The sequence below is a fragment of the Lithobates pipiens genome, unplaced genomic scaffold, assembly GCF_037356315.1.
Source record: "Lithobates pipiens isolate NorthernLeopardFrog02 unplaced genomic scaffold, aLitPip1_a1.2 Scaffold_1, whole genome shotgun sequence".
NCBI lineage: Eukaryota > Metazoa > Chordata > Amphibia > Anura > Ranidae > Lithobates > Lithobates pipiens.
The window spans coordinates 74,644,005-74,669,676 of record NW_027507685.1 but is presented as its reverse complement, the minus strand read 5'-3'; the positions used below and the strand labels follow the sequence as shown (position 1 = coordinate 74,669,676).

General features: G+C 48.0%; 1 protein-coding gene across 1 annotated transcript in view; it reads left to right on the top strand.

Annotated features, from left to right (window-relative positions):
• Nucleotides 1-8,085: 8,085 nt before the first annotated feature.
• SAE1 (SUMO1 activating enzyme subunit 1) overlaps nt 8,086-25,672 on the top strand; it is a 93,895-nt gene continuing 76,308 nt past the window's right edge. Inside the window, exons 1-2 of the mRNA XM_077457355.1 lie at nt 8,086-8,245; nt 11,736-11,847. Of these exons, the coding sequence (XP_077313481.1) occupies nt 8,154-8,245; nt 11,736-11,847 (204 nt within the window). The 5' untranslated portion in view covers nt 8,086-8,153. The remainder of the gene's footprint in view (nt 8,246-11,735; nt 11,848-25,672) is intronic.

Below are 25,672 nucleotides of genomic sequence, written 5' to 3'. Positions count from 1 at the left end.
CGGATGACACCTGTCGATGGGTCGGCTGAAAGAATGACCTCATATCCAAAGTCACCAATACATCTTCAAACTGGCCTCTTCTTGCAGGCGCTGTTGGATTGGTACCCGCAACTCCTTCTCTGGGAGTGGGAATTGCTCCTCTGCCAGCGCACGCAAAAGCAGAATGCAGCATTTCTCGAAGCAAGGCCTGGAAGTGCTCCATTCTGCTAGTCCTCTGTGACGGTGGTAACATTTCTGCCATTTTGTGTTTGTACCGGGGGTCTAAGTACGTTGCCACCCAGTACTTGTCCTTGACCCTTATGCTTTTTATATGGGGGTCCCTATGAAAACACGCGGTGTGGTGGCCTGGCTCCTGCTTATCATCCAGGATAATGTCGCCCTCTTCATTCTCCTCTCCCCATCCACGCACAACAACAGGGATCCCAGAAAGGTTTAAAGCATGCTCTTCTTGCTCCTCCTCATCCGCCCCGGCACCATCCTCCTCTGACTCCTCTTCAGACTCCTGTTGTTGACTTGTCTCAGATAGAGTAGCCCCCCCTGGGAATTCATCCAGCATTGTGACTTCCTCATCTTCCCGCTCCTGCTCCTCCACAGCTTGATCAATGACACAACGCAATGCACGCTCCATAAAGAAGGCATAAGTTACCATGTCACTGATGGCGCCATGGCTGCGACTGACCAGTTTTGTGATCTCCTCAAATGGGCGCAGAAGTCTGCATGCGTCATGCATGAGCAGCCACTGGCGCAGTGAAAAAAAAAAACAGCTCCCAGAACATGTTCTGCCGCAGAGTTCATACAGGTAGACGTTAACTGCACGTTTCTGCTAGAGCAGCCTATCAAGCATATAGAAGGTTGAGTTCCAAATAAGACGTCTGACCGGCAGATTGTGTCACCGCTGAATGTCAGCAAGGCGAGCCATGGCCGTGTAAGATCTTCTGAAATGGGCCGAGATTTTCCTTGCCTGCCGCAAGATGTCCTGGACCCCAGGGTATTTGACAACGAATCGCTGCACGACCAAGTTTAAGACGTGTGCCATGCATAGCATGTGCGTCATTTTGCCCTGTTTTAATGCGCTAAGCAGATTGGCACTGTTGTCACACACCACTTTACCAACTGTCAAATTGAGCGGTGTTAGCCACTGATCTGCCTGTGAACGCAAAGCTGAAAGGAGTGCCGGGCCAGTGTGGCTCTTGGCTTCCAGGCACAACAGACGCAGCACGGCATGGCAACGTCTCACCTGGCATGTCGAATAGGTTCTGGGGAGCTTGGGCGGCACAGCGGAAGAGACGCTAGCATCGGAAAAGGAGGAGTCAGCCGAGAAGGAGAGGGAGGAGGATGGAGTAGGAGGAGGAGGAGGAGGAGAAGAGCCAGGCCTGCATGCAATCCGTGGCGGTAAAACCAAATCTACACGGGTGCCACGGGTTACATGCTTGACGGCCGTCAGAAGGTTCACCCAGTGGGCAGTAAAAGTGATATACCTTCCCTGCCCGTGTTTGCTAGACCACGTGTCTGTGGTCAGATGTATCTTGGCACCGACACTGTGTGCCAGAGATACATTCACTTGCCGCTGAACATGGCCATATAGCTCTGGGATGCCCTTCTGTGAGAAATACTTCCTTCCTGGGACCTTCCATTGTGGTGTTCCAATGGCCACAAATTTTCGAAAGGCCTCCGAGTCCACTAGTTTATATGGCAGTAGTTGGCGGGCTATCAGTTCTGACAAGCCAGCCGTCAACCGTTGGGCAAGAGGGATATCCGGCGCCATCATTTTTTTACGCTCGAACATTAGGCCCACGGAAGCCTGCCTTTTTGCAGAAAAACGTGAGCTTGGCGTGATGGAAGGTGGAGTGGAGGACAATTGTGAGGAGAGAGGAGAAGGAGAAGAAGAAGAAGACGAGGCTGGACGGTGAGAGCCTGGAGTGTGGCTTTGTGTGTTCCGTTGCTCCCACTGGGCTCAGTGATGGCTGCTCATGTGCCTTCTTAAGGCGGTCGTCCCTAGGTGAGTGTTGGGCTTACCGCGACTAATGCGTTGACTGCAAAGATTGCAGATGGCAACGTTGTTGTCAGCAGCGGACACGTTAAAAAAAGCCCACACTGTGGAGCCATGTGCCGGCGTCCTGGGAGCGCCAGATGTGACCGTACATGGTCGATGACTCGCTCCTGATACATTAGCAGTCTGCTTTGTCCCTCCTGTGCAATGTAAGTTATTCCTGCTTCTCCTCCCTATCTGCTGGTCCATATCTCCCTCTGAACTCCCCTCCTCTTCCTCTCTTGTGGGCACCCACGTGACATCACTAGACACGTCATCATCGACGTCACCTTCCCCACCGCTATAAGTAGAGATCTCGGAGTAGGCAGCAACACCAGGGACCAACCTCCTCCTTGGGCTGATCTGGGTACTGTCGTCAGATTGCTGAGTGGCGGTTGTTGCTACCTCCTCTTCCTGATCCAATGCCAAGAGTGGCTGCGCATCAGAAATGTATTGATATGGATCGGAAAATAATTCCTGTGACTCAAGCGGAAGGTATGTGGTGGTGGTGGTGGTGTTGTTGGTAGTGTCTTTGGGGGTGCACATAGCAGAGAGTGAAGAAGAGGGTGCAGATTGAGAGGATGAGGAGGGTGCCGAAGAGTAAGGCTGAGGGAGCCACTCAACCAAGTCTGGTGCGTCCTTTAACCACTTACAGACCGGACCATTTTGCTGGTCAAAGACCAGACCACTTCTTGCGATTCGGCACTGCGTCGCTTTAACTGACAATTGCGCAGTCGTGCGACGTGGCTCCCAAACAAAATTGACGTCCTTTTTTTCCCACAAATAGAGCTTTCTTTTGGTGGTATTTTATCACCCCTGCGGTTTTTATTTTTTGCGCTATAAACAAAAATAGAGCAACAATTTTGAAAAAAACGCATTGTTTTTTACTTTTTGTTATAATAAATATCCCCCAAAAATATATAAAAAAAACATTTTTTTCCCTCAGTTTAGGCCGATATGTATTCTTCTACATATTTTTGGTAAAAAAAAATCGCAATAAGCGATTATTGATTGGTTTACGCAAATGTTATAGCATTTACAGAATAGGGATAGTTTTATAGCATTTTTATTAATAATTTTTTATTATTTTTTTTTTTTTTACTAGTAATGGCGGCGAACAGCGATTTTTATTGTGACTGCGACATTGTGGGGGACCCATCGCACATTTTTGGGACCATTGTCATTTATACAGTAATACTGCTATATAAATGCAGTGATTCCTGTGTAAATGACACTGGCAGTGAAGGGGTTAACCAGTGGGTGGCAGTGTAGAGGTTAAGTGTTCCTAGGGGTGTGTTACTAACTGTGGGGGGGGGTTGGGCTTTCATTTAGTGAACACTGATCTCTGCTCCAATCACATAGAGCAGAGATCAGCGTCACTAGTTGCTAGGCACAATGGAGAAATTCTGTTTACACGGCATTTCCTCCATTCAGCCGTCCCGTGAGACGATCGCGGGTATGCCCGCGGCGATCGAGTCCGCGGGTCCCGCGACCAGACTCACTGGGGTCCCGACCAGTGCGGGAGCGCGCCGCCACCGGCGCGCTCCCGATGGCAGGGCGGCATTGAAGATTGGACGTACATGTACGCCAATATGCCTGCCCGTGCCATTCTGTCGACGTACATCGTCGTGCGCTGGTCAGGAACCGGTTAAAGTAATTGAGCGCACCTTCTGCAACTTCCCACTTTGGCTCAAGCCTGTTGCTCCTGCCCTACCCCTACCACCCCTGCGGAAGGGCCTGCCTCTTCATCTGCCTGTCATTTTTTAAATGACCCTGTGACAAAACTCTCAGTCCCTATACTGATAAAGGACTGCTGCAGAATAGGGCAGCAGTCAGCATTAGTGCACCTCAACCCTATATATTGTGGACCTATACCAGTCCTTAAGGATTAGCAGACTTTACCTCACTCAACCCTATATACTGTAGTACACTATACCTTACCAGTCCTTAGAAGGACCTTTGTGGAACTAGTAGGTTGTGATTAGCAGACTGTACCTCAGTCCCTATACTCATAAAGGACTACTGCAGCAGAAGGGCAGCAGTCAGCAGTAGTGCACCTCAACCCTCTATATTGTGGACCTAGACCAGTCCTTAAGGATTAGCAGACTGTACCTCACTCAACCCTATGTACTGTAGTACCCTATTCCTTACCAGTCCTTATAAGGACCTTTGTGGAACTAGTAGATTGTGAATGATTAGCAGACTGTACCTCCGTCCCTATACTGATAAAGGACTGCTGCAGCAGAAGGGCAGGCAGCAGTCAGCAGTAGTGCACCTCAAACCTATATATTGTGGACCTATACCAGTCCTTAAGGAATAGCAGACTGTACCTCACTCAACCCTATGTACTTTAGTACCCTATACCTTACCAGTCCTTATAAGGACCTTTTGTGGAACTAGTAGGTTGTGAATGATAACAGACTATACCTCAGTCCCTATACTGATAAAGGACTACTGCAGCAGTCAAGTATAATATTCTTTCTATATTTGGAAGAAATAATATTATACGTGTACAAGCCTATTACCATACCAGTCCTGAAAAGAACCTTTGTGGACTTAATAGTAACAGCTACTGATTAAACTGACTGTCCCTCACTGCCACACACAGCTTCCTTCCTGTCCCTATTTAAACTGACAAAACACAGGCTGCTGGAATAATCACTTGAATAGCACTCAAAACTATATCCTGTACTACTTTATCCTTCCAAGCCTGAAAAGGACTTTTGTGGACCTAATAGTAACAGCTAATGATTAAACTGACTGTCCCTGCTGCACACAGCGTCCTGACCCTTTCTCTACACTGACAAAAGACACTCAGGCTGCTGCAACAATCACTAGCACAGCAGTGCCTCAAACCTATATCCTGAACTACACCTAACACCTATACCATGATACCAGTCCTTAAAATAACTTTTGTGGACCTAATAGATAGCGATTTGGGTCACTGAAGTCTCTCCCTGCTCCACACAGCAACCTCTCCCTATAGTGACATACAAAAGAATGTAAAATGGCCGCCAGATCGGGTCTATTTATAAGTTAGGGGGAATGTCCAAGTGTCCATGTGCTGTAATGTCTCAATTGGCTGTCCTGTACCCCATGATGGATGTGTCATCATAGGTTAAAGTTCTTTTACACAGTAAATACGGAAGTCCGCTGGGCGAACGGCGGCAATAGTCCGGCGATCTGCGAACAGCCGAAATTCGCCGCCAAAACGACCGCCGGGTGAACCGTTCAGCCATCCCTAAATGTAACCACTTAAACACTAAACCTGTTTCTGACATTTGTTGGTTTCAAGTTAAAATCATTTTTTTTTGCTAGAAAATTACTTAGAACCTCCAAACATTATATATATATATATATATATATATATATATATATATATATATATATATATATTTTAGTAGACACCCTAGAGAATAAAATGGTGGTTGTTGTAATATTTTATGTCACACTGTACTTGCGCAGCGGTCTTTCATATGCAATTTTTTGGGAAAAATTACTTTAACCACTTGCTTACTGGGCACTTAAACCCCCCTCAGTCCCAGACCAATTTTCAGCTTTCAGCGCTGATGCACTTTGAGTGACAATTGCGCGGGCATACAACACTGTACCCAAATGAAATTTTTATCATTTTTTTCCCACAAATAGAGCTTTCTTTTGGTGGTATTTAGTTACAGCTCGGAGTTTTATTTTTTGCTAAACAAACCAAAAAAAGATGCAAAAAAAAAAAAAAAAAATCATGTTTTAATAGTTTGTTATAAAATTTTGCAAACGGGTCATTTTTCTCCTTCATTGAAGTGCGCTGATTAGGCGGCACTGATAGGCTGCATTGGTGGGCACTGATGGGCTGCATTGGTGGGCACTGATGGGCTGCATTGGTGGGCACTGATGGGCTGCATTGGTGGGCACTGATGGGCTGCACTGGTGGGCACTGATAGGCATAGTTAAGGCGGCACTAATAGGCACAGATAAGGCGGCACCGATGGGCACAGATAAGGCGGCACTGATGGGCAAAGATGGGCACAGATAAGATGGCACGGATGGGTGGCACGGATAAGTGGCACGGATGGGTGGCACGGATGGGCACTGATAGGTACCACAGATAGATGGGACTGATGGGCACTGATAGGTGGCACTGATAGGTGGCTCTGATAGGTGGCACTGCTGGGCACTGATGGGCGGCACTGCTGGGCACTGATGGGCGGCACTGCTGGGCACTGATGGGCGGCACTGGGGTGCAGCACCTTTGAGGCAGATTGGGTGGCACTGTGGGTGGCACTGTGGGGTGGCACTGTGGGTGGCACTGTGGGTGGCACTGTGGGCACTATGGGCACTGACAGGGGGCACTGACGGGGGGCACTTACTTTTTCTTTTATTTTACTTCAGGATGGCACTGCGGGAGGCAGGTGGGCACAGGCAGGTGGCAGGTGGTCCCTTGTATTGATGGCCATGATCGGGACTGATGTCCCGATCACGGCCGCCGGTGATCGGCTTTTTTTTTCTCTCCTCGCGCTGTCAGCGCGAGGAGGAATAATAGCCGATTACCGGCTCCGTTCTATCACATGATCAGCTGTCATTGGCTGACAGCTGATCACGTGATAAGGGGTCGGGATCGACCCCTTACACGGATCGGTGATCAGGCGAGTCTCACGGACTCGCCGATCACAGAGCGCGCCGCGCGCGCCCCTCAGGGGGCGCGCAGGCCGCTCGTAACCAGGACGACGTCAATAGACGTAGTCCTGGAAATGTAGGTCCGCGCTAATGCCGTCATTTGGCAATAGCGCGGATCTGAAGTGGTTAATCACTTGGCGTCTGTTATAACTGAATGACGGTTACAGTGCGTATCTGAATTTCCGACAGCCTCCCCTTTGCCCGCTCCCCTGCAGGGGGTGCATGGCGCGCTGTGATCACCGAGACTCGGTGATCACAGATCCGAGTAAGGGGCCGGTCCCGGCCCCTTCCCATGTGATCAGCTGTCGGCCAATGACAGCTGATCGCGTGTGTAAACAAAAAGCTCGGTAATCATTTTTTTTCTCACGCTAACAGCGTGAGGAGAAAAAAAAGCCGATCACCGGCTTATGTGCAAGGGACGTTGGTCCCGAAGAGGAAGGAGGCACATTTGCCTCATCTGTGCCAATCAGTCCCCCCTGCCAGTGCCACCTATCAATGCCCATGAGTGCCACCTATCAATGCCCACCAGTGGTGCTAATCAGTGCCACCTAGCAGTGCTGCCTATCAGTGTAACCTATCAGTGCCTATTATTGACACCCATCAGTGCCCATCACTGCCAGCTTTCAGTGCCACCTATTAGTGCCACGTCTCAGTGCCCACCAGCGCCGCCTTATTGGTGCCCACCAGTGCAGCCTCATCAGCGTACATCCATGAAGGAGAAAAATTACCTGTTTGCAAAATTTTATAACAAAATATAAAACAAATTTAATTCAGTCTTTTTACTTTTTTCTAACAAAAAATAAAAACCCAAGAAGTGATGAAATGCCACCAAAAGAAAGCTCTATTTGTGGGGAAAAAAATGATATTGGGTACAGTGTTGTATGATCGTGCAATTGTCATTCAAAGTGCGACAGCGCTGATAGCTGAAAATTGGTCTGAACAGGAGCGGGGGTTTAAGTGCCCAGTAAGCAAGTGGTTAATGAATAAAAAAAAAAACTAACCAGTAAAGTTAGTGCAATTTTTTGTATAATGTGAAAGATTTTACATCGCGAGAATCGTGATCTTTTTATTCTAAGCAAAATAAAATCGTGATTCTCATTTTGGCCAGAATCGCGCAGCTCTACTTCACACACACACAAAAGGGCGCTGTTGTATCTAGGCACCAAATATAATTAGCATTTGTCTCCATCACAGGGGGTTTGCAGTGAGCACTTCAAACACTAGAGGGTACTATCTCTCCGCAGAATGTTTTCCATAAGCGGTTGACACACTAGAGGGCGCCGTGCTACCATGCAAGCGGCTTCCATCCAATCTCTGTAAGGGAAAGGATCACGTGAAGCGTGCAAGGAAAGGGCGGGAAGAGCGAACGTCGCGTCAAGTAGGTAGTGACGTTGCCGGGCTCCGCCCCCCGTTGTCCTCCATTCATTCGGTGTGTGTGGAGTGGCAGGAGAAGATGGTGGAGAAGGAACAGGCGGTGATCAGCGAGGAGGAGGCTGCGCAGTATGACCGCCAGATCCGCCTGTGGGGACTGGAGGCGCAGAATAGGTGACTGGACCTGACTGACCACTTCTACTTTACACCATCACTTCTATTCCCTGTGCGGCCACTACAAATCCCAGCATTCCCTGCGGGGGATCAGGGCCCGAGTTCTGTGCTGGGGCATACTGGGAGTTGTCGTTTCACCAGATTAGAGCGTAGTGATCCGCCCAGAGAGAGGCACTAGAGTCCAGGCTGGGTCCTGTCTGCCATGTGAGGGATGCTGGCATTGTTCCTGTGTACAGTGAGCACCACTTGTCATGTGTGCGCCTCTCTGGTTCAGTTTCACTTTGTTATGGAGGGTTATATACCTCATGTCCCGCCTGCCATTGCACTGTCCACTCAGGTTCTCAGCAGCTGCTAGAATTAGTCTGATTGGCCAGTAGGTGGAGCTTAGCCATGAATCAGATGCAGCTTTGGTCTCATTAACCCCTTAGTGACTGAGGAGGAACACCAATCCCAATGGCTGGACACAAAGTCTGCAACTTTGACATGTTGGTGAAACTACAAATCATTACAATTACAACTAATATATTTTTTATTTTATTTTTTTCGGGACAGACTGGACTTAAATTTGGTGGTAATGGAGATCTCTTGATTATTTTTTTTTTTCATCTGTATATCTTACTACTATCATTTACCACCTAAGAACAACCCAAAATCAATTCTGCTTTTAATGATTTGCAGCAATGCCACGTGTGTGTGTGTGTGTATGTTATGTTTGTTTGTCTCGGGAGTACAGCCCAGAGACAACGGTGAAAATTTTTATTTTATTTTTTAGCCCATCTAAAAGGCACCGACACTGAGCCCTCATTCACACTGAACACGGCCTTTTCATCTGAACTCGCACAATTTCAAACCCGCATTTTAGTGCGACTTGAAAGATATCCGTGCGGGTTCATGCACAGATGTCTATTAAAGTCGCCAAAAGTAGTGCAGGGAATACTTTTGGAAATTGGCAAAGTCAGCGTCGCACCGATTGGGACTCTCCTATTACCGGCAATAGGCTCCAATTTGACATGCGATTTGGCCTGTCAAATTGCGCCGATGTGAATGGGGAGGCTAATTTAAAATGTAAAATCCCACCAAAAGCTTAGTGACCCCAAACTATAACATTGACCTTTGACCCTCAACATGAACCGTGGTACTGATCTACCTCTGACGTTGATCTAGATATTTTTATTTTTTTCTTCATTTCAATTATTTTTTTTTTTTTCACACTGGTTTCTTTACAACATATCTTCCTCTCCATTCAAAAGAGGAAGTAAACAAATGGGTGGGCTGCACAGTGACTGATCACAGTGGTAGCCAATCATAGGCTATCGCAGTGATCAGGTGAACCGGAAGTCCCAGTCTTGATCATTAGTACGAGACCTGGGGCTCTCGGTGTGGTGCACTCCCAACACAAAGGGAGGTATATGCGGGGACAATCGGGGGGGAAAAAAGCCCAGTTCAGTGAGGCTGCATATATGTGTACCCGCACCGGCCCGTTGTGCTAGCATGTCACAGGTACAGCAGTCCACTCATTTGAATGTGCTTATGTATCTGTGAGAAACGGGTGGGGATTCCCCTGACTTGTAGAATGTGCCACATAGCACTGCAGAACCTTGTGGCTTTATGCAACTAAAAAAGCTTTGCTTTTGCTTATGCATGGGGTGCTATTAAGAATCAATGACACCCCCATGCGGCTGCTAAAGAGCAGTGTGTTTTGCCTGCTGGTCGGAAACGTCTGCGATTATGGATGCCTTCCCTGAGCTGCATATATGTGATCTCAGGCTTATGGTTCATTCACACTGCACAGCCCAACACCAGATTAAAAGGGGAAGTCACTTCACACCACCTTGTGAAACAATCCACACCACACTGACAAAAAATGTAAAAGTATTGAAAACCAAGTAAGCAGTCTGGGATCAGCACATTTGTTTGCTCCATGTCCAAGGCGGCTGCTAGTATGAATGAGCTTTTAAAGTAAATCTAAACCCAACAACATAAAATCTAATATACAATTTAGTTTTAGTGCCTGCTCTTAAAGTGGTTGTAAAGCCTAAATATTTTTCCCAAAAGAGAAGTATGGGATGTCGGGGGGGGGGGGGGGGGGGTTGTGATTATATTTGCGTGGATGCAGCATCTGTTGCCCACCGGCTCTAACAATGAGAACTGCGCTATCAAACATTTTTTTTATTTATGGTTCTCACAGTTCCCTGGGCAGAGAGCTGGTGATTGTCAGTCACTGGAGCACTGGGCTGTGGAGGGGCAGGAGCAGTCGGCTCTTAGCAACTGACTGAGAAACTGAGACGGGTGCCAGTTCACTTCCTGGCTTTACAGAGACACACCTCCAACTCTGCAGCTCTCATTGGCCCTCTTATAACCCCTCCCTCCTCCTTTCCTGGCAAACTCTCACGAGAATGAGAGCTGTGCATGATGTCATAAGCCTAGGCTTTTTTCCAGACAAGAAATAGAAAGTGGGCTGTAGAAGGTATTTACTGGCAGAACAAAAAAGTTTTACTATCTAAAGTTTTAACAGCAAGGGTAGAAGATTTAATAGATGGGAAGTTGAAAAAATGACTGCAGGTCTGCTTTAAGGTAAAAGAAAAAAAAAATATGTTCCAGTACCTGTATGTGAGTTGTGAGATCGGCAGAAGCAGTCGAGCATCTCATGTATTCTCTGCCCCCAATTCATAACCATAGGGGGGAAATAAAGTATGAGGTTGGGAATGGCTGGAGTTGTCGTTTAACCACTTCAATACTGGGCACTTTTGCCCCCTTCCTTCCCAGACCATTTTTCAGTTTCCGGCGCTCTCGCACTTTCAATGACAATTGTGCGGTCATGCTACACTGTACCCAAATTACATTTTTATCGTTTTGTTCGCACAAATACGCAAATGATCATGTACAGATGTGTGCAGATAATCATTGGGACATGTGATTTTAGTGGGACATATGTGGGGGACATGTGTGTTTACAGTAGGTTGCTGATGCTCACTGATCACCAGCCGGCTGCAGCGATCTGCTCTCTTCTCCTCACTGAAAACTTCCGTGTGAGGAGAGCCGAGCCGATTGCCTAGCAACAGGCTCTGTGTTTATATCACATGAAGGCTGTGATGGACCCTCCTGATCACATGATGGCCGCGTCCAATCCGATCAGAGATGTGCCATGTCTGTGTGGCACGAGCGCATCAGGGCTATGCAGGCTTGTGATCCCCCCCCCCTAAGGGACGTTCCTGAATGTACTTTTTCCTGAAAACGTGTGTGTTCAACAGCTTCCTAAGTCCAGTGTCTGATTTCAGAAAATATATACTTTTATATATATATACTGGTACTTCATAGTAATTTCTGGCAAAAAATGCAGATTTTAACACGTGCAAAAAATTAAAAAAATTGCTCCGGTAGGTAATGGTTCCGGTGAGCAAAATGTCAATTGAGATGTATGTGTGTGTGTGTTGTCTCAGTACTTCGCCAGTAACTTTATTATTTTTACTTTTTTTCTTTCTCCTTTTAGGCTTCGCAAATCCAAAGTCCTTCTGGTTGGCATGAGCGGTTTGGGTGCTGAAGTGGCAAAGAATCTAATCTTGGCAGGAGTTCAGGAACTGACTTTACTGGACCATCAGCTGGTGGGTGATGCCACAAATGTGAAAAGTTTTTCTTGATTGCTAGTTTTGTTTTTATGTTTTGCAACAGTACTTGGGGCCTAAATATACGTTTGTGCCTTTTAAGTCGGTTTTTTCTTTCTACAGAGAATCCTCAAAAATTTACATTTACCCTGATTAGGGAGACACAGGGACTCTCTATTAGGAACTTCTGCTAATTGCAGTGAAGAAGTGACAACTGCATTTAGATTTTCAAGGCCATCTTTTTTGACTGGCATTTCTGGCTACTACTCATAAAAAATTTTTTTAATTTTTTATTAGCATACAGAGAGAAGTTAGAACAACTATAAGAATTTTACGACCTTCCGTGTCCCCATTTGGGAGTTTACTGATCACTTTGTTTCAGAAGGAAAGTGAGAATACTGTAGACCTCACAAAAGTAAAGCAGTATTAAACCTTTTAGGCTTTCTTTGACTGACAGACATCCTGGCTTTGGAGAAGCCTGTTTGTATTGCATATATTGGAGTACCTTAATATGTATGTATGCATTAGGTTCAGGCTAATAGTGTATATGTCCAGTAGAGGGTATATACATTTTCACTAAACTTCTTTCAGGACAGCATCTGAGAGAGTGGCTCCTCCCACTTGCCAACAGAAAACACATCTTCCACCAAACTTTAAAAGGAGGCTCCTTCCCACATGTTTCCAGTTTGTTTCCTCTGGGAGGGAACACTAATGCCGCGTACACACGATCGGACATTCCGACAACAAAATCCTGGATTTATTTCCGACAGATGTTGGCACAAACATGTCTTGCATACACACGGTCGCACAAATGTTGGAAATTCTGAACGTCAAGAACACAGCGACTTTACAACACATACGAGGAGCCAAGAAAAAGTTCAATAGCCAGTGCGGCTCTTCTGCTTGATTCCGAGCGTGCGTGGAATTTTGTGCGTCAATTGTGTACACACAATCGGAATGTCCAACAAATTTTTGTCAGAAAATTTGAGAACCAGCTCTCAAATTTTTGTTGGAAATTCCAACAAATGTCTGATGGAGCCTACACATGGTCGGAATTTCTGACAAGTATCACATCAAACATTTGTTGTCGGAAACTCCAACCGTGTGTACACGGCATTAGTGGGGACTCGGTAACTCTTATGCCGTGTACACACGATCAGACTATGCGGCGGACCAGAGTCTGCCGGACAATCCGCCCGTGTGTGGACTCCGGACTTTTTTTCCCCAAAAGTCCGGTGGACTTAGAAAGTAGTTTTGACTCAAATCTGGCCGTCTGTGTGCTAGTCCGCCGGACTTTTGAAATTAATGGACTTTCCCGCACACAGAGAAAAGTCAGTTCATTTTGAACGTGGCTCCAGGTAGCCGGGACTAGTGAAGGAGGTCAATGTCACCACCTTTGGCCACACGGCACGCAGCCGGCTGGTCAGGCAAGGGGGTGGGGACGAGCGAGCACCCCCCTCCTGAGCCGTATCAGGCCGTGTGCCCTCAACATGGGGGGGTGCTTTGGGAAAAGGCGGGGGGGCATGGACAAGGGCCTCTTCCCGACAACTCTGGCCGTTGGTTGTCGGGGTCTACGGGTGGGGGGCTTATCAGAATCCGGGAGCCCCCTTAAATAAGGGGGCCCCCAGATACCGGCCCCCCACCCTATGTGAATGAGTATGGGGTACAATGTACCCCTACCCATTCACCACCTGGTGAAAAAAAAAAAAGGGTTTAAAATACTTTATTGCACAGCTCCGGGGGTCTTATTCCGTCTTGGGGGGGGGGGGGGGGGGTCTTCTCGGCGGACTCCTTTTACTAGCGGAAGAGCCCGGCTTTCTTCTTCGCCGCCGCCCGAGGGTCTTCTTCCAACTTTGGGGGTCTTGTCCCCCTCTTCGGTTCTTCTTGCCGGGCCTCCGCTTTCTTCTTCCAGCTCTTTTACTAGCGGTGGCTCAGTCTTCTGTCGCCGCCACCTTCTCTTCTTCCTTGAGATGTTGACTTGATGCTCTCTCTGGCCGCAATGACAGGGATGTTTTGCGCGGCGACTTAAGAGCTGGAAGAAGGAGCGGAGGCCCGGCAAGAAGAATCGAAGAGGGGGACAAGACCCCCAAAGTCAGAAAAAGAGGCGATGGCGACAGAAGACCGGGCCCCCGCTAGTAAAAGAGCTGGAAGAAGAAAGCGGAGGCCCGGCAAGAAGAACCGAAGAGGAGGACAAGACCCCCGGGCGGCGAAGAAGAAAGCTCCTCTGCTAGTAAAAGGAGTCCGGTGAGAAGACCCCCCCCCCCCCCCCCCCCCCAAGTTGGAAGAAGATCCCCGGAGCTGTGCAATAAATTATTTTAAACCCGTGTGTGTGTGTGTGTGTGTGTGTGTGTTTTTTTTTTTTTTATTTAATTTTTTTTTTTCCCACCAGGTGAATGGGTAGGGGTACATTGTACCCCATACTCTCACATAGGGTGGGGGGCTCCCGGATTCCGATAAACCCCCCCTCCCCGCAGACCCCGACAACCAAAGGCCAGGGTTGTCAGGAAGAGGCCCTTGTCCTCATCAACATGGGGACAAGGTGCTTTGGGGTGGGGGAGCCCGCACGCCCCCCCTTCCCCAAAGCACCCCCCCCATGTTGAGGGCACGTGGCCTGGTACGGCTCAGGAGGAGGGGTGCTCGCTCGTCCCCACCCCCTTTCCTGACTGGCTGGGCTGCGTGCTCGGATAAGGGTCTGATATGGACAATGAGGGGGACCCCCACGCCGTTTTTTTTTTTTCGGCAAAGGGCTTCCCCCTTTAAGTCCATACCAGGTGACGGGTCCAGTGACGTGTCGATCTCGCCACCGGAGGCGGTGACATTGACTTCCTTCACTAGTCCCGGCTACCTGGAGCTGCGTTCAAAACGAACGGACTTTCCTCCGTCTGGGCAAGTCAATTCATTTTCAAAAGTATGGCGGACTCCCGCCAAAAGTCCGGTTGTGTGTGGGCAGGTCCACTCATTCGGAAAGTCCGGCGGACCTCCGCTTCAAAGTCCGGCGGTATGTCTGCCGGGCTTAGTCTGCCGGACAGTCTGATCGTGTGTAGGCGGCATTAGGTGCTGTCCTGAGAGTCCAGGCTTTCTGCTCCACTGGCTTGTTTTAACTCAGAGCTTGTTCCTACCATTCCACAGAGCACTGCTGGATGGGCTCCTTCTGCCTCTTCAAAGTGCTCAGGTAGAGCCAGTACTTCTGCGGGCAGCGGTGAGGTGGAGGCGGACATCATTTTTTATTTCTTTTATTTTTCTTGTAACCGCCTGTCTCTCTAAAACGCCACCGCCATCTTGGGAATGGCAGTCAGTGACTGCATCCACCGGAAGTGAGGTATTCTGGAAAGGGGCATCGTCCACAGAGCAAGCGTGCAGCGTCATTTCCACCAAAAGGTGCAGGGGGAGAAGGGAGGAACGGGGCTGGTGCATATTTGCCGGTTCTGGTCCAGCGCAGCGGTGCCATTTGAGTCCAGAACCGGTGTCCTAGCCACACACACACACACACAGCGCTCCACGATGGACTCAATGGCGGGGAGTGGGACAGGCACCAGCAAGGGGCAGATGTGATGCTGCCCTATTTACTTTTTTTTTTTTTTCTCTCTGGTGGCAGGGGCCTGTTTGGGCACATGAGGCAGCTGCTTTGTCACTGTGAACCTTTTTGAAAGGTCAGGTTGTCTCACTGGGATGGGTGTTATTTTTGTTTTTATTTTTTGTTTTTGTCACTGCAGGCCAAGAGCTCTGACCTGGTGGCTAAAAGGAAGTGTCCTTCATGCAAAGCTACCTGAAGGCTGGAAGAAGACCTTATGTCAAATATGTATTACCTCTCTAGTTAGAGGAAGCTTCTTGCGCATGCAGCAGTTTGATTGCATCAGTTAAGCAAGAACTAGATGCCACCATGTAAACATTTTGCTCTTCACTAGCAAACCCATCCCTAATTCGGGCAGCTACCTCACAATCCCCTCAGGGCTCACTATTAGCCCTGGCAGTGGAGGCTGCAGCAGGTTATCTTACCCTAGAGGGACATTCCCCCGCTCATTTTAATGCCGAGTACACACGACCTGACTTTTCAACAGGTCTGACGGAACAAATCCGTCAGACAATTCGATTGTGTGTGGGCTCCATCGGACCTTTGCTGTCCAAAAATCTGACAGACTTTAGAAATAGAACATGTTTCAAATTTTTTTGCTGGAACTCCACTGGACCCAGTTCCTATCAAGAATCCGCTTGTGTGTATGCTAGGCCAATGGACAAAAAACGATTTTAAGGCAGCTACTTGCCTATGAATTTCCTTATTCTAGTCCATTTGGACTTTGTGATTGTGTGTGGCCAAGTCCGTTCATTTGGAAAGTCTGATGGGAAGACCATCGGACCTAGTCCGTCAAAGTCCGGTCGTGTGTACATGGCATAAGGAAGAATCGGAGGAGGAAGGAATGGAGAATACACCTAAATACAAGCTGTCTTTAGAACAGGTAGATGGCCTGTTGAAAGCCATTTGTACTACTGTGGGCTTAAATGAGGAGAGAAAATAATTCTCTGCATGACAGGATGTACGCAGGTCTCGGTGAGCCTAAAAATCGTACTTTCTCTTCTAATCACCGACTGACACAGCTCCTCTTAGCCATTGGGTTGTTGCACCACCTTTAGGAGAAGACTAAGCATAACATGTTATGAAAAACACGGCCCCTTGGGTAACAACCCCCCAGCCTGCCATGCAGCCCTCAGTTTTATTTTGCCTAGTGAAGAAGGGGACCACGGACAGGAAGGCTGAGGCAGTGGCTCGTTCCTTGTTTACGGTTGTGGGGCCAACCATGCGACCAGCACTGGCACCCGCACTTGTGTGGCAGACACTAACTGAGTGGGCAAAACTGTTGCACTGTGAATTGGGAGAACAGGCTTCTCCTGTCTGCGTGAAACTAGCAGACCAACTAGTGCAAGGCCTTAAGTACGTTTTTGTGATGCGGCCCTGGATACCTTCCCTCTGTTATCCAGGGCTTCAGTGTCAGCTGTGGTGCTGAGGCGCCTGATTTGGTTAAAATGCTGGTCTTCTGACCAGGCATCCAAAAAGCCCTGACGGATCTTCCCTTCCTTGGAGACCGGCTCTTTGGAGCCTCTTTGGATGACATTATTAAAAATGCCACAGGTGGTAAGAGTACTCTATTCCCACAGGCCAGGAAGGCTAAGGAGCCACGCTGTAAGCAAGGGCCCTCATTTTCTGTTCACAAACGGCTTTTTTGTCCACCCGGAGCCTCGACCAAGCATCCCTAGGACGACCTCTGTAGCACCAAATGTCACTGCAAGCCTGTGAGCAAAAGTGCTACCGCATGAAGGTTTGCATTCGGGAGTTTGCAGCTCGTTGGGCCTCTTGGCTGTCCGGCCAGTGGGTCTGCGATCTGATTTCCTCCAGCTACAAGATAGAGTTCCTCTCTTGGCCGCAAAACAGATTCTCCCCCTCCAGCATACCCGTACTCCCGGCTCGCCGGGAAGCCCTCTCAGGGGCGGTAAGGGTGCTGCTGTGCTGTGGGGTGATGGTATCTGTTCCTGGAATCAGAACGTTTCCAGGGGTTCTACTCCAATCTGTTTGTAGTCCCCATGAAGGAAGGGGTACATCCAGTCTTGGATCTAAAAGCCCTCAATTACTTTGTAAAAGTACAGAGGTTCAAAATGGAACCAGTTCGCTTAGTAGTCGCTGCATTCCATCAAGGGGACTCCCTGGCGTCTTTAGACATCCAGGATGCGTACCTGCACATGCCCATATGCCTCTGGCATCAGAAGTTTCTGCGATTTGCAGTCGGGGAAGCCCACTACCAGTTTGTGGCTCTCCCTTTTTGGTTTGTCATTGCCCCCCCCCAAGTCTTTAGCAAGGTATTGGCTCCTGTTTTGGTGTTGCTACGGCAACGCGGGTTCACAATCGTGGGATACCCTGACGATCTCCTCCTGAGAGTATCTTCCGCCTCCAGAGTTAGAAGATGTGGTGATCATGCAGACGACTCAGCGTTTGGCCTACCTAGGTTTGCTGCAGGACTCCATGGAAGCGAGAGTCTCTCTTCAGACAAGCTGCAGACTCTCTCAGAGCCATGGTAAAACTGCTGATGAACCGCAAATGGTCGTCGCTACGCTTCTCCATGTGAGTCCTGGGACTCATCGTGGCCTCCTTCGAGGCAGTACCATATGCCCAGTGGCACACCAGAGTCCTGCAGAATGAGATTTTGACAAAATGGGACAAATCTCTGTTGTCCCTGGATCGTCAAATTCAGGTGCGCCAGTTAGTCAGGGATTCCCTGATCTGGTGGCTGCGGTCCCTGGTACTTCAGTCCGGGAAGTCGTTCCTACCTCCTGAAATGAACGGTGATCATAACAGACGCCAGCCTATCCAGCTGGGATGGAGTGATGGGAGTTCAGTTGGCCCAGGGCCTCTGGTCGGTGGAGGAATCCAAGTTGCCGATCAATCTGCTCGAACTGAGAGCGATCAGGCTATGTCTCTCCACATGGTCGATAAGACTTCGAGGGCATCTGATCAGGATCCAGTCAGACAACGCCATGGCTGTGGCACATGTAAATCAAGGAGGAACCGGAAGCTCAGCCACCGCACGGGAGGTCGCTCACATACTTCGGTGGGCAGAGCGACATGTACCAGCCCTGTCGGCCATTTACACTCCGGGAGTGGAGAACTGGCAGGCGGACTAAGTCGCCAGATGCTGGACCCAGGAGAATGGGCATTGCATCTGGAGGTGTTCAGGCTACTGTGCCTAAGGTGGGGCATGCTAGACTTGGATCTTCTGGCCTCCTGTCTCAACCGGAAGGTGCCCAGATTCATGTCCAGGACAAGAGATCCATGGGAAGATGCATCAGACGTGCTGGTGGCTCCGTGGGGTCAGTACCAGCTGATCTATGCCTTTCCCCTGCTGAAACTGTTACTACATCTGCTCCGCAGAGTGGAGGCCAAGGGGATTCCAGTAATCCTGATTGCTCCAGATTGGCCCCATGTCCCTGGTACGCAGACCTAGTGCGCCTGGTAGCAGGCGCCCCCTGGCGACTGCCATTACGAGAAGACCTTCTGTCTCAAGGTCCTATTCTCCATCCTACTTTACCATTGCTGGCTTTAACGGCATGGCTATTGAGAGCCAAGTGTTTTGAGGAACTGGGGTCTGTCGGACTTGGTGATCCCCCAACTATGCTGAGAACACGGAAATCTTCTTGGAAGATATATCATTGTACCTAGAAGGCCTACATCTCCATGTGAGGGGAGAGGATGGCAGCCGTGCTCCTTTTCTATATCCAGGATCCTGCTGCTTCTTGCTTTTTCATTCTCTAGTGAGCACTTTTGTCCAAGGGTCTGGCATGTAGTTCCTCCGGTGCGTCCACCGTTACCCCCGTGGTATCTGAATTACCACCACCACCATTTGAAAATATCAGGGAGATCCCTCTGACTCTTTCCCAGAAAGTGGTCTTTCTAGTGGCCATCACATTGGCCAGGAGGGTTTCGGAACTGGCGGCCTTGTCCTGCAAGTCGCCCTATCTGGTTATCCACAAGGATAAGGCGGTGTTGTGTCCGCGACCTTCTTTTCTGCTGAAAGTGGTCTCGGCGTTTCACATCAATGAAGACATTGTGTTACCGTCTGTGTCCTAAGCCGACACATCCTAAGGAGGTGGCCCTCCATTCCCTGGACATGGTTCGGGCTCTGAGGGTGTATTTGTCTGCCATGGCTCCCTTCCAGAAGTCAGACTCCGTTTTTGTTTCGGTGGCTGCCCTATAGAAAGGCATGGCGGTCTCGTCAGCCACCATTTCCAGGTGGATCAGGCAGATTGTAGTACAAGCCTACGTCTTGAAGGGGCAGGTGCTCCCCTTTCCGGTCACAGCCCACTCCACAAGGGCAATCGGAACGTCTTGGGCCTTCCGACATCAAGCGTCTGTCGCTCAAGTGTGTAAAGCGGCGACCTGGTCATCTGTTCACACTTTTACAAAATTCTACAAGGTAGATGTCAGTGCATCGGCTGATGCCTGTTTTGGCCGCAAAGTTTTGCAGGCGGCTGTATAGTTGCAATTGCATATGCAATTTTTCCCTTTTTTGCAGTTTTTTGGGTAAAAACGCAGTACCTTTTTAAGTTAATGCACTGTTGCATTTGTTACCGCAGTTTGGTGCTGTCTGAAGGTAGTGGCTCTCTGAGGACCCTTTTTGGTGTTTTTTTCCACTCACTGTCGTTTGGTGGGTAAAGTTCATACTAGTTCCCACTTGCCATGGTGGATGAAGTTTTTATGCTGTTTTCCCACCCCTCGTTTTGGCAATGCTTGGGGACGTCCCAATGGTTGAGAGGAGCGATGTCAGTCGGTTAATATAAGAAAAAATAGGATTTTTTTTTTTTTTTTTTTTTTTTTTTGTATTCACCGTAAAATTCTTTTCTCTGTAATTCACCGACTGACCCAGCACCCACCCTCCTAATTTTTTTAATTTTTTTTGTTTATACTGCTTGTTGACCTTCTGAGGGCTGCATGGCAGGCTGGGGGGTTGTTACCTAAGGGACTGCCCCTTGGGCGGAACTAAAAGTCCTGTGCTTTTTTTCACAACATTTTATGCCTAGTCTTCTCCTAAAGGTGACGTAACAACCCAATGGCTAAGAGGAGCTGTGTCAGTCGGTGAATTAGAGGATTTTTTTGTACTCACTGTAAAATCCTTTTTTCCTGTGCACTCAGTAATTTCTGAGGCTTTTAAGAAGGAATGGGCAGAACCAGAAAGAAAGCCCCTTTTTTTTTATTTTATTTTTTTCTTCCCCATAAGGCCTTTAAAAGGCACTTTCCATTTGAGGAAGTCCCAGCAGAACTTTATTCCAAAGTCCCAAAACTCGATGCCGCCTTTTCCCAGGTTTCAAGATCAACTGACCTGGCATTTGAGGCTATGGGAATGTTAAGAGATCCCATGGATAAAAGGATGGATCAACAACTTAAAAGGGCTTGGCAATCCTTCATGGGCAATCTCAAACCAGCCATGGTGACTACTTGTGTCTCCAGGAATATTGGGTGAATCGGCTTAAAGCTCATATTATAGCAGACTCACCAAAGCAAGACATTCTGGATTCTTTCTCAACTTTGTCAGCTGCTGTACCCTTTATTTCAGACGCTTCAGCAGAGTCTTAGAATGACCGCAAGATCTGTGGCTAAAGACCTGGCCGGGGGATGCGACATCCAAATACAAGCTTTGTGGGGTGCTGTTCTTGGAAGATTTACTATTTGGACTTGACTTCGATTTGGTCCTAGATAGGACAGCAGATAGTCATTAACAATTTAAAAAGAAAAAGCAATCAGTTAAGTGTTTATTTTTATTTTTTTTCCTCAATCTCAAAGGGATCAAGAACAAAGTAGTAAACCCCAGTAGAAGAGAAGAAATTGGTCATTGCACAAGGGAAAGGGTAAAGGAAATGTCCCTCTTCCATCCTCCTGCGTCAACCAACAAAACGCAATGACTTGTCGCTGCCAGTGGGGGAAATGCTTCAGAATTTCCTCCCTCATTGGGCCAGTGTGATAGAAAACCAATATCTTCGAAGCATGTTACAAAGGTTACTAAGGTTACAAAATAGTTTTCAGATCTTCCTCCAGAAAGATACTTTGTAACAAACCTACCAAGGGATGCAGCAAAGGCCATAGCTATGAACAACCCGTTAAATGGATCTGATGCATCAAAGGGTTGTGACTCGTGTATCTCCAGAGGAACATTATTAGGAATTCTGTTCTCACACATTCCTGATATAAAAAAAAAAAGCCATCTGGAAGTTTCCGTTTAATTCTCAACTTGAAACCATTGAACAAGTCAGTCCTATACAAGCAGTTTTGTATGGACTCTATCGTCACGGCCAGGAATCTGCTGACCAAGGCTGCACTGTCTGACGTGCGACGGTAGGCAAGCAGGGAGGTGACATCTCTCACCACCTGCTCGGAACACTGCTCTTCTGCCTACACAGGGGCCGCTACACTGCTGGAGGTGAGGCAGGATGGCAGAGATGAGCTTGTTTCTCACCACCGGCTCCGCATCACCGCTCTTCTCTCTGTGACATGTGCAGCCACCACGGCAGGTGGCAAACCACATTTGGTGGCAGGGGACGTGGCAAGTGTAAAACCAAATCGGGTGGCAGGCTAGGTGGCAAGTAACACTCTGCATCTGATGGCAGATTCTGCATTATGGTGAGTTGAAGTATTTCATTTCATTTTATTTTACAATGGAATGACAAACGATGAGCTTCAATCATCCTGACACCATATCAGCCATGCTGCTGTGGTGATTGAAGCGCCAACACCAGCTATTTCCCCGACAAATTGCCCGCTAAAAGCCGCACGCTTTTTTTCCACAATGCTGATCCTCTGTGCCAAAAAGGTTGGAGACCACTGCTTTATGGCATAGATCTTGAGAGATGAGATGCTTACCTACATATTCCTATAGTCCCTCAGTCCCAAAAATTCCTGAGGATGGCAGCCAATAATGGGGAAGGAGGTGCTAAATCTGCAATTCAGGGCCCTTCCTTTTGGCCTTTCATTTGCTCCGAGTCTTTACAAAGGTTATGGCGAAAGCCCTCGCCCCTCTTCGCCTTCAGGGGATTGCTGTAATCGCGTATCTGGATGACCTCCTCTTTGCTCCATCCAGTGACAAACTGCATGAAGAGCTGGGCAAGGCTCGCAGTCATTTGGAATCCCTGGGTTAGATAGTGAACATTCAGAAATCAAACTTCAATCCGGCTCAGCAAGTACAATTTCTGGGGTACTAAATAAATTCAGTGGAACAGAGAATTTTTCTTCCGAAAAAAATCAAGGTCCAGAATGTAGTATCTATGCTACAAACTAATATGATGTCGGTCAGAAAGGTTATGTCAACCTTGGGAACTTTAACCCCGATTATACCAGCCATCCAGTGGGCAAGGCTACATTTCAGGCCACTCTCTCCAGAGGTGCCTTCTAAAGGTATGGAACCACAGGACAAACTCTAGACACAAGGGTCAAGATCCCCCAACAGCGTCTAACGCTTTGGTGATGGAGAAATCAGTTGGTGTTGGAAAAAGGCCTACTCTGGTCCTTCCTGATCGAAAAAAATAAAAAAGCAGTCGCCTTAGCGTTGGCTGCCTTTTCTCCAAACCACCTAGAATTTCATATCCAGATTCTATCGGACAACGCCACTTCCATAGCCTACCTGAATAAGCAGGGAGGCACATGAAGCAGAACTCTTCAGTTGCTGTCAGAGGAAATTCTGGAGTGGGCAGTAAACCTTTTACTGTCCTTATCTGCAGCCCACCTCAAAGGCACATTAACCACTTGGCGCCCAAGCTATGTCATATGACGTTGTGGGCTTTGTGGTGTTATATCTGAATGATGCCTGAAGTTACAGGCATTCAGATATCGGCTTTTTCAGCCGGTGATTCCCTGCACCATAAGAACGATCATAGCGGCTGTTTCCGCCGCTTGACCGCTCTTACGGGCGGGGGAGGCGTCCCCTCCCGCCGCCCTCCGGTGCTTCTACCGAATCACTGCTTCCATCGGTGAGTCGGTCACAGGATCCGCCAGCCCCCGGATGATATCGTAGAGATTTCTGGCGGACCAGATGGTCCCCGGAGTCTCTCTGATCGTTCGGAGGCCTCTGCATTCAAATTAATGGCGCCGCTTTGGCTGGGAAGACGGGATCGTTTTTTTTTTTTTTGTTTGTTTTGCTTCCCAGCCTAGAGGTGAGATGTGGGGTCTTATTGACCCCATATCTCACTGTAAATGGGTCCAATCATGCCATATTCCTATTACAAGGGATGTTTACATTCCTTATAATCAAATTTTTTATTTTTTTTTTAATTGTCAAACTATTAAAAAAAAAAAAAAAAAAGCGCCCCTGTCCCCGTGAGCTCGTATGCAGAAGCGAAGTGAGATATTGCCGCAAACGTTGGAGCGAGAGCAATAATTCTAGCCCTACACCTTCTCTGTAACCCAAAACATGTAACCAGTAAAAGAATTTAAAGCATCCCTATGGGGATTTTTAAATACCAACGTTTGGCGCCATTCCACAAGCGCGTGCAATTTTGAAGCGTGACATGTTGGGTATCTATTTACTCGGCGTATCTTCCTCTTTCACATTATGCAAAAAAATTGGGCTGACTTAACTTTTTTTTTTTTTGCATGAAACGTGTTCGAAAAATTGTTGCGCAAATACTGTGCGAGATAAAGTTTCAACGACCGCCATTGTATTCTCTAGGGTCTTTGCTAAAAAAAATATATGTTTGGGGGTTCTATGTAATTTTCTAGCAAAAAAAATTATGAATTTTACATGTAGGAGAGAAATGGCAGAATTGGCCTGGATGCGAAGTGGTTAAACAAAGTGGCAGATTTTTTGAGCAGGCAGAAAATTCAGGAGGCAGAGCCTGAATCCAGGGGCTTATGCATTGATCACCTGGACCTGTTTGCATCAAGGCAAAACACAGCTCCCTCAGGGGATAGATGCCTTGGCACACCCTTGGAATTTTCACCTGGGGTATGCTTTTCCCCCATTCCAGCTGATTCCACTAGTGTTTAGAAAAATACAGAAGGAAAGTGTCGCTAATTCTGATTACTCCATTCTGGCCAAAGAGTGAATTTTAGCCCAAGGTCCAGGATTTGGTTAACGTTCCAGGAAAAAAAATTGGGCTACCACCCAATGGGGGAGCCGTCTGAAGGCCGATGGTAGGTGAAGGGATAGGCTCTGTCAACCCGGGATGAGAATAATAAAAAAATGGAGAGGCATTTGCACTCTTCCTTCACCTGCAACCAACCCAAGCCCGAGGCTTTGATTGTAAAAAATAAAATTTAAAAATAAAACCATAGTACGGGTTCCATGAATGGAGGAGCTGGGCAGAAAGTGCCAGTGTTCTGTCGAAGTGCCCCCATCAAATAGTGCATGCGCAGGACAGTCAAACCAGCTGATTTGCCGATCAGTTAGAGTGAAGTGCCCATGTCGCAAGTGCACATCATAGCATCGTGGAGATACCATTTCACAGCCACAATTTAAACCTATAGAAACAGCGGGGGAGACCTTAGTTCTCACATTGTGCCTCGCTGTTGCGGGTGTGCTGATGAGTCGCTTTTGTCTGTAGGGCGGGTTTGCTTTATGAAAGGGTGGCTTGCAATACAGACAAAACTAGCTCTTCAACACAGCCACCCCCCAGCAGCAGTGATGCACAATCTGAGACGGTCTCCCCCGCTGTTTGTATAGGTTTAAATTGTGCCTGTGGAATGGTATCTCCCATTGAGAGATGCCTCCTACGGGGTGCGTGCGCATGCGCCCTGGTTATTTCAGCCCAGCTGATCAGCAAATCGGCTGTTGTGCTGTTCCGTACGGCGCATGCGCAGTACGTCCCGGGCACCATTCGATGGGGGGCACTTCTCAACAGAACACCGGCAAAGTCTAGCTTTCTTGATGAATTCCTGTGTGTGTTCCTTTAGTTCTATTACCCCCATTGCACTGGAGGATTACGGCAGATCACAGCAGCATAAAGGACACACCACACTGATGGTAAGTAATGCCCTTGTGCTTCCCCCCCCCCTTTTTATAACTAGCGCTTAAAAATCAAAACATCAGGTTGACAGCCAAGGAAATGGTGTCTACAGAGGTAAAGATCATGCACGTTGGTCTTCTAACAAGTGTACAGAAAGAAACCTTAGTCCTCAGATGCTTAAACCAGAAATACAATCTGCTTATATTTTGCCTTCCCTGCTTTTTCCCTCCCACCACCTCAACAATGCTAGTGAAGTTATTAAATCTTTCTATTTTTTATTGCATACTCGCTGTTAGACCAAATCACATCATTGTTGGACTGTGTCCTTCTCTATGCAATCAATGCAGGTAGA